This window comes from Xenopus tropicalis, chromosome 8 (genome assembly GCF_000004195.4).
Source record: "Xenopus tropicalis strain Nigerian chromosome 8, UCB_Xtro_10.0, whole genome shotgun sequence".
NCBI lineage: Eukaryota > Metazoa > Chordata > Amphibia > Anura > Pipidae > Xenopus > Xenopus tropicalis.
The window spans coordinates 3309865-3319494 of record NC_030684.2 but is presented as its reverse complement, the minus strand read 5'-3'; the positions used below and the strand labels follow the sequence as shown (position 1 = coordinate 3319494).

The 9630-nt window shown below is 49.1% G+C and overlaps 1 protein-coding gene across 1 annotated transcript in view; it reads left to right on the top strand.

Annotated features, from left to right (window-relative positions):
* npdc1.1 (neural proliferation, differentiation and control, 1, gene 1) overlaps nt 1-6221 on the top strand; it is a 14004-nt gene extending 7783 nt beyond the window's left edge. Inside the window, exons 4-8 of the mRNA XM_031891149.1 lie at nt 3405-3471; nt 3550-3634; nt 3931-4010; nt 4102-4201; nt 4914-6221. Coding sequence (XP_031747009.1) covers nt 3405-3471; nt 3550-3634; nt 3931-4010; nt 4102-4201; nt 4914-4988 — 407 coding nt within the window. The 3' untranslated portion in view covers nt 4989-6221. The remainder of the gene's footprint in view (nt 1-3404; nt 3472-3549; nt 3635-3930; nt 4011-4101; nt 4202-4913) is intronic.
* Nucleotides 6222-9630: the final 3409 nt, after the last annotated feature.

Here is a 9630-nt window from a genome sequence, read left to right as displayed (position 1 = left end):
GGTCCGGGCCCCCCGGTGCTGCTGTGGGCTGGGGCTAATTGGGGGTGCCTATAGGACTTGTGGGTCCGGGCCCCCCGGTGCTGCTGTTGGCTGGGGCTAATTGGGGGTGCCTATAGGACTTGTGGGTCCGGGCCCCCGGTGCTGCTGTGGGCTGGGGCTAATTGGGGGTGCCTATAGGACTTGTGGGTCCGGGCCCCCCGGTGCTGCTGTGGGCTGGGGCTAATTGGGGGTGCCTATAGGACTTGTGGGTCCGGGCCCCCCGGTGCTGCTGTGGGCTGGGGCTAATTGGGGGTGCCTATAGGACTTGTGGGTCTGGGCCCCCCCGGTGCTGCTGTAGGCTGGGGCTAATTGGGGGTGCCTATAGGACTTGTGGGTCTGGGCCCCCCCGGTGCTGCTGTGGGCTGGGGCTAATTGGGGGTGCCTATAGGACTTTTGGGTCCGGGCCCCCCCGGTGCTGCTGTTGGCTGGGGCTAATTGGGGGTGCCTATAGGACTTGTGGGTCTGGGCCCCCCCGGTGCTGCTGTTGGCTGGGGCTAATTGGGGGTGCCTATAGGACTTGTGGGTCTGGGCCCCCCCGGTGCTGCTGGGGGCTGGGGCTAATTGGGGGTGCCTATAGGACTTGTGGGTCCAGGCCCCCCGGTGCTGCTGTTGGCTGGGGCTAATTGGGGGTGCCTATAGGACTTGTGGGTCCAGGCCCCCCGGTGCTGCTGTTGGCTGGGGCTAATTGGGGGTGCCTATAGGACTTGTGGGTCCGGGCCCCCCGGTGCTGCTGTTGGATGGGGCTAATTGGGGGTGCCTATAGGACTTGTGGGTCCGGGCCCCCTGGTGCTGCTGTTGGATGGGGCTAATTGGGGGTGCCTATAGGACTTGTGATCCGGGCCCCCCGGTGCTGCTGTGGGCTGGGGCTAATTGGGGGTGCCTATAGGACTTGTGGGTCCGGGCCCCCTGGTGCTGCTGTGGGCTGGGGCTAATTGGGGGTGCCTATAGGACATGTGGGTCCGGGCCCCCTGGTGCTGCTGGGGGCTGGGGCTAATTGGGGGTGCCTATAGGACATGTGGGTCCGGGCCCCCCGGTGCTGCTGTGGGCTGGGGCTAATTGGGGGTGCCTATAGGATTGGGGGTCCAGGCCCCCCAGTGCTGCTGTGGGCTGGGGCTAATTGGGGGGGCCTATAGGACTTGTGATCCGGGCCAGAACCAATCAGTGCTGGACGCTCCCGGGCCCCCAACGCTCCTAAATAGGCACACGGGGGGGGGGTTGTAGGGGCCACAGCCGGGGTCCCTTGGGGGGTTGTGGGGCCCCTAGGGTGGCAGCCCTGGTAGGCTTTGTACCCCCAAATACGAACCTGATTGATGGGGTTTAGCCATAGTATCAGCCTTAGATTGCAAGCTTCTGCGGTTCTGCCCTCCTGTTTGGGATTCCTGCCCATGGAAATTTGCCCCAGACGTGTCTCTGCCCCTCGCTGTCAGGGTAGGAAGCGGCAGAGGGAAGTTCTTAGCGTAAATGGATGGGGCCCGGGGGGGGGGCCCTGAGCACCTTTTCATGTCGGGGGGGGATAAAGGATTTGCTAATCGCTCGTCAAACAGCAATTGTGCCGGGGGCCGGGGGGCCGCTCTCTGCCTCAACCCCCCCCTTGTTTTGTCTTCTCACTGTCAAGTCAAAGGGAGCCGCTCAGGAAAGGGGGGGGGGGGAGACAATAAATCAATTAAACCCGGGGAGGGAAGGAGGGACCCTGTGTAGGGCCAGACAATGACCCCAGCGAGGGCTATTGGGGCAGGAACCGCAGGACTTCGGCACTTCTGTCACTTTGACTCTCGATTCACCTCTCTCGTTGCCAGAGGGGCCGCCCCGTATCAATGGCCGACGGGCTCAAAGGGATCCATTCATCTCTATACGTAATGGGGATTAAAGGGGAAGGAGAAGGGATTATCATCTATTTCTCTATCTTAAAAAGCTTATTGTTAGTCTCTGTATATTTGTATTTATACATATGGGTAGGGGGTGCCATAGTGTTTCCCTTAGACAGTACAGTATGGGGGTACAGCTTATTGTGTGCCCAGAACATCCCCTCTCTGTATATTTGTATTTATACATATGGGTAGGAGGTGCCATAGTGTTTCCCTTAGACAGTACAGTATGGGGGTACAGCTTATTGTGTGCCCAGAACATTCCCTCTCTGTATATTTGTATTTATACATATGGGTAGGGGGTGCCATAGTGTTTCCCTTAGACAGTACAGTATGGGGGTACAGCTTATTGTGTGCCCAGAACATTCCTTCTCTGTATATTTGTATTTATACATATGGGTAGGGGGTGCCATAGTGTTTCCCTTAGACAGTACAGTATGGGGGTACAGCTTATTGTGTGCCCAGAACATTCCTTCTCTGTATATTTGTATTTATACATATGGGTAGGGGGTGCCATAGTGTTTCCCTTAGACAGTACAGTATGGGGGTACAGCTTATTGTGTGCCCAGAACATTCCCTCTCTGTATATTTGTATTTATACATATGGGTAGGGGGTGCCATAGTGTTTCCCTTAGACAGTACAGTATGGGGGTACAGCTTATTGTGTGCCCAGAACATTCCTTCTCTGTATATTTGTATTTATACATATGGGTAGGGGGTGCCATAGTGTTTCCCTTAGTCAGTACAGTATGGGGTACAGCTTATTGTGTGCCCAGAACATTCCCTCTCTGTATATTTGTATTTATACATATGGGTAGGGGGTGCCATAGTGTTTCCCTTAGACAGTACAGTATGGGGGTACAGCTTATTGTGTGCCCAGAACATTCCCTCTCTGTATATTTGTATTTATACATATGGGTAGGGGGTGCCATAGTGTTTCCCTTAGTCAGTACAGTATGGGGGTACAGCTTATTGTGTGCCCAGAACATTCCCTCTCTGTATATTTGTATTTATACATATGGGTAGGGGGTGCCATAGTGTTTCCCTTAGACAGTACAGTATGGGGGTACAGCTTATTGTGTGCCCAGAACATTCCCTCTCTGTATATTTGTATTTATACATATGGGTAGGGGGTGCCATAGTGTTTCCCTTAGACAGTACAGTATGGGGGTACAGCTTATTGTGTGCCCAGAACATTCCTTCTCTGTATATTTGTATTTATACATATGGGTAGGGGGTGCCATAGTGTTTCCCTTAGACAGTACAGTATGGGGGTACAGCTTATTGTGTGCCCAGAACATTCCTTCTCTGTATATTTGTATTTATACATATGGGTAGGAGGTGCCATAGTGTTTCCCTTAGACAGTACAGTATGGTGGTACAGCTTATTGTGTGCCCAGAACATTCCCTCTCTGTATATTTGTATTTATACATATGGGTAGGAGCTGCCATATTGTTTGCCTCCCAGTCAGCCATTAAACATGACTTTTTCCCCCCCAGGGGTGGTGGTTGGATGCGCTATCGCAGGCCTGGTGGCACTGGTCGTGGCAGGGATATACTGGTGCAGGTACGGTTCCCCTTACAATCGTTCCCCCACCCCCCAATGAGAGCGTTTCGGTTACTGACCCCCCTCTCGCCCATGCAGAATGCACCGGGAGATGAAACTGGCCCAGAAGGTCGATTACACCTCATACAAGTCGTCGCCGCCGCCCCCGTACGAGAAGACGTCAGTAAGTCCCTATTTCCATTCTATTGTCTTAAAAAAGAAAAACCTGTCCCGGGGGGCAAAAGGGGGCATTTTGTTGCCATTTTTACCCTAAAATGACATCATCGCGTGCGTCACTGACTCCCCGGTGATGCGCTAATTTATGGATCTGGGCCGTTCCTACAGGGACCCATTTTCTTTCGGAGACTCCATGAATATTAACCTTTAGTGCCCGGAGGAAAGGAGATTTCGCCATCAGCAAAGTAAAGGCGCTTTGATTTCAAGGGGAAGTAAAACTGTTTTTTTTTTTCTTTCTCCCAGCCCGGGGATAAAAAGCTGGCACAGAGCGCCCAGATGTATCACTACCAGCATCAGAAGCAGCAGATGATATCCATGGAAAAGTGAGTATTAAATAAACTACAACTCCCAGCATCCTCTTGGGAAGCAGAGATTATATTTGATATATATCCCCCCCCCCCCGCCCCCATGTAGGAATAAAGATGAACCCAAACACCCGGATTCGGCGCTGACGTCGGAAGATGAAAACGAGGACGGCGACTTCACGGTGTACGAGTGCCCCGGACTTGCCCCGGTTAGTGTTGGTTTTGCCCCCCGGGAGGGGTGGAAAGAGATAATGTTTGGGGTTCCTGCTACATCACTAGCTGAATTCTAACCCCCCCCTATGTAATAAAAGGCAATAAGGAGCAGTAACCCATAGCAACCAGTAACAGGTGACCAGTAAATGCTGCCTGCTGATTGGTTGCTATGCGTAACTGCTCCTGGGCAAACTTAGTGCCTTTTATTATATGAACTTCTTAATGGCCAATTGATTTCTGGCATGTACACGCCTCTTTCACTAGCCCCTCCCATTGCCGGCGCTGGGCACATTATATATATATATACCACATACTTTTCTACCCCAAGGGCCCCTACACCCCCTCCCCCAGTGCCAACCCCTTCCTTCCCCCCCACTTTGCACATCCCCTATACTTTGGTGCGATTGGGGGAGGGAGGCGGAGCAACAGTTGCGGGTCGGTGGGGCCCCCCTTGTATTTTTCCCGGTGTCCCATTGGCCCAGTCCGACCCTGGTTACAGCACAATATTTTCCAAGAACTTTGGTGTTTTGAGCAATTACTGTGATGTCATAAGCAATTGTGATGTCATAATCTTCAGTGATGTAATCATTCTTATAAGAATTGGGGGAGGGGTTTATACCCTGTATTTTCTATATTTACATTGTATTTATTTTATCTTTTTCTTCCCCCCCCCCCCCGTACCCCCCAATGGTTCGACCCCGACCACAGACTGGCGAGATGGAAGTGAAGAACCCCCTCTTCGATGACTCCACCCTCCACCATCCGACCCACAGCGCCCCCTAGCTGCCGCCGCTGCGCCATTTTACAGACTTGTAGAATAAAAACCAAAACGGAATTCAAAAATTTGAAAGAAAACTTGGGGTGGGGGGAACCCAGAACCTATGACCCCGCCCCCCCAATCACCTTCGACCAATGAAGACTGTTACGGCGCCGGATGGAATTCACATTGACGGCCTCAGTCTCTCTGTAGGGGGGTCAAAATGTAATTTCTGAAATTTTTTCTTTTATTTTTGTTTTTTTTTAAACGAATACGGGGAAATGACCGCGTTGCCAGAAATTGGCGTTTATGTTCTTTTGCCAAAAAGCGGCGACTTTGTGCCGAGAGATCGGGAGATTTGTACAAAAGGAAAATATATATAAATATGTGTATAAATTTCATATCGATTCCAAACCCTAATTTATGGCTTCCTATTGGTTCCTGAGCTCTCTACCGGGACTTCCTGTTAACCCTTCATTCTCTTAATCGATGTGTGTTTTTTCAGAGCATCATGTGATTCCTGTTGGGGGCGGAGTTTGGAGTATTAATGGCGGCGCTTCCTCTCAGTTGTTTCGTAGTCTCCTGTATGTGCCGCTGCTGCGCCCTGTATATATATATATATATAGCGAGGTTTAATTTACCCTTTATTCAGCTATGAAGGCCACGGTTATGGCGCATAACGTTTATCGGTATATTTGTACGTATTTCTACGCGGGGTTCGACGTGTGGAAGAATGACTGTAGCGCCCCACCGTGGGCACCTAGAAACTTCCATTTGTGTAAAAAAAATGCAAGAAAATTACCGCTATTTCCCCTGTTTCCAAAAATATTTTAGGCTCCGCCTCTTAAAGCTGCAGGTACCGGGTCTGTACCAATTTGTAATTAGTAACGAGCGAATCTGTCCCGTTTTGTTTTGCCAAAAAATGGTGAAAATAATGACGCGGCCGATTTTTTGAAGCCCGTTACGAGAACAAATCCACCAATGGTGTAAAGCCGGAAATTTGGCGCAAATCCACCCCTGGACATGGATTCAAAAAAAAGTCGTGGTCGCATCTAAATTGGCACGGTTGCAGCAGAAATAGGCGCGGCCGCATTAGAATAGGCGCGGTTGCGGTAAAAATAGGCGCAGTTGCGGTAAAAATAGGCGCAGTTTCTGCAAAAATAGCCACTGTTGTGTCAAAAATAGGCGCGGATGTGTAAAAATAGGCACATTTGAGGCAAAAATAGCCACGGTTGCGTCAAAATAGGCGCAGTTTCTGCGAAAATAGGCACATTTGGGGCAAAAATAGCCACGGTTGCGTCAAAATAGGCGCAGTTTTGGCAGAAATTGCCACTGTTGTGTCAAAATAGGCGCAGTTTTGGCAGAAATAGGCACATGGAGGTAAAAATAGCCACGGTTGCGTCAAAATAGGCGCAGTTTTGGCAGAAATAGGCACATGGAGGTAAAAAATAGCCACGGTTGCGTCAAAATAGGCGCAGTTTCGGCAGAAATCGGCATGTGTGAGGCAAAAATTGGCACGGTTGCATCAAAATAGGCGCAGTTTCGGCAAAAATAGGCACATTTGAGGCAAAAATAGCCACGGTTGCGTCAAAATAGGCGCAGTTTCGGCAGAAATAGGCACATTTGGGGCAAAAAATAGCCACGGTTGCGTCAAAATAGGCGCAGTTTTGGCAGAAATAGGCACGTTTGAGGCAAAAATAGCCACGGTTGCGTCAAAATAGGCGCAGTTTTGGCAGAAATAGGCACGTTTGAGGCAAAAATAGCCACGGTTGCGTCAAAATAGGCGCAGTTTTGGCAGAAATAGGCACGTTTGAGGCAAAAATAGCCACGGTTGCATCAAAATAGGTGCAGTTTCTGCAAAAATAGGCACATTTGGGGCAAAAATAGCCACGGTTGCGTCAAAATAGGCGAAGTTTCGGCAGAAATAGGCATGTGTGAGGCAAAAATAGGCACGGTTCCGTCAAAATAGTCGTGGTCGCTGTAAAAATAAGCGCAGTTGCAGTAGAAATAGTTGCGGTTGCGGCAAAAAAAGAAGCATGCAACAAAAAAGTCACATGACAAATGCGTTTTGTGGATTTTTCACCGTTTTGAGAATTTTTGGCTGAAACGGGACGGGTTCGCTCATCACTATTTACCACGTGTAAAATATTTTTATTCTATCAAAATTAGAAAATTTTCTCAGTTTAGGCGAATCCCGATATTACAAACAAATCCAATTTTTTTTTTTGCCTTAATCCGATAGAAACAAAAATAATCGACATTTGATTAAAAAACCCAACAGAATCGGATTATTAATTGTATTTATCATTTATAACTTTATTTGTAAATAAGAATAATATATACAGAAATACCCCCCCCCCCCAAAAAAATAGATTTTTATATATCGAGGGGCAATTAATCAATTGAATTCAAAAATTTATTTGAAAAATATAAAAAAATGGATAAATCGGCCCCCGAGCCTCGTTGATAGAGGTGCCACCCAATCAGGGAAGCCTGAAATAGTCACATGATTATTCCTCCAGCGGGTTCCTCTATAAGTCACTCCCCCTCCCGCCATTTATAAACGAAAACAATTCAATGTGCTGTATGTGGTCGCTATGGGTGACTGGAGCGGCGCAATGGTTCTACCCCTATGATCTAATAAACCATAGTGACCAATCAGCAGATTGCAATTATTTTTTTTTTCATTTACATATGGGGGGAGGGGCTTAAAGAGGCACACACTGATAATTGCCGTTATATTTTTTCCCCTCTTGAATTTATTCTGGTTCTTATGCAAGTATAGTCGTTAAATAGACTGTTTGGTCTTTGCAACTTTGCAATTGGTCTTCATTATTCATTTTTCATTGTTTGTCTATTTGCAGCTTTCAAATTGGGGGTCACTGACCCCGGCAGCCAAACCCTATTGCTCTGTGAGGCTCCAGTTTTATTGTTATTGTTACTTTTTATTCCTTATCTTTCTATTCAGCCCCTCCCCTATTCATATTCCTGCCTCTCATTCAAACCTCTCCCTGGTTGCTAAGGTAATTTGAGCCCTAGCAACAGGATAACTGACCCCGACAGTCAAACCCTATTGCTCTGTGAGGCTCCAATGTCGGTGTTAGTGTTGCCTTTTGTTACTTATTTCTCTATGCAGCCCCTCTCCTATTCATATTGCTGCCTCTCGTTCAACCCACTTCCTGGTTGCTAGGGTAAACAAGCCCCTAGCAACCACATAGCCGTTGCGTAACTGGAGAGCTGTTAAACAAAAAGCTAAATAACTAAACCACCATAAAAAACTGTCGACCAATTGCGAACGGCTGATGTCTACATCGGACCAAAAGTCAATTTAAAGGGGAACTACGCCTACAATATATATTATTTTTTTTCTGTCTGTGTCAGTCGACCTGTATTCTGTGACTCCTGTGCTACTGACCATAGGTCGGACAGATCGCCACTTCCTGTTGTTCTATGGGTGGGCGGGGCACCTAAGCTCCTCCTCCTTGCGCCGAATTGCCCACCAATTTGCCAGTGTGTCCCCACCCCCTTTCTGTATAGGTTCCCCATGATTCTAAATCTGCCCCCCAATATCAACTTTGCTTTTAATAAAAACAATTCCCTCCCCATGTGTGTGTGTCGCTGCTTTGACTGCTCATTGGTCGCTCCGACCTCCCCTCTGCCCATTGGGCCAAGCGATGGAATCAGGCCGATATCAGGCACCGTATAGTATAACGTGTATGGCCCACCAATCGGTGAAGGCGACGCCCCCCTGGATCTGAGGAACCTTGTATCTTCCCCCTGGAAGGGGCTTTTGTGGTTGTTTCCCATTTGTAAAGGGGAAGTTAATTACCCCTGTGTCCTCCCATTGTGCCCGGTCCATCTGCATTTGTTTCCCCGCACTCCCCTACTTGTCTTCTAGTAAGATCCTTTTCACTTGTAAAATACCCCCCCCCCCCCCGACCTCTCCCCATTCTGCCTCCTTGATGTCCCCGTTCCTTTCCAAAGTCTCTTGATCAGGAATCAAAGGCATTCCTGCCCCGCGCCCCCCCATCCCATAAACACGTGGGATCCTCCGGCCTTTGTTTTACCCTCTAATTGGTTTTCTTTCCAATTATCTGATTCCCCCCCACACAGGTAAAGTGCACTCTCCCTCTCACATACTGCTGCAGAACCTCTTGGGTACCAGCCGGCCATACTGTAGGGTGGGCCAATATCTACATACCATTGGGTACCAGCCGGCCATACTGTAGGGTGGGCCAATATCTACATACCATTGGGTACCAGCCGGCCATACTGTAGGGTGGGCCAATATCTACATACCATTGGGTACCAGCCAGCCATACTGTAGGGTGGGCCAATATCTACATACCATTGGGTACCAGCCAGCCATACTGTAGGGTGGGCCAATATCTACATACCATTGGGTACCAGCCGGCCATACTGTAGGGTGGGCCAATATCTACATACCATTGGGTACCAGCCGGCCATACTGTAGGGTGGGCCAATATCTACATACCATTGGGTACCAGCCGGCCATACTGTAGGGTGGGCCAATATCTACATACCATTGGGTACCAGCCAGCCATACTGTAGGGTGGGCCAATATCTACATACCATTGGGTACCAGCCGGCCATACTGTAGGGTGGGCCAATATCTACATACCATTGGGTACCAGCCGGCCATACTGT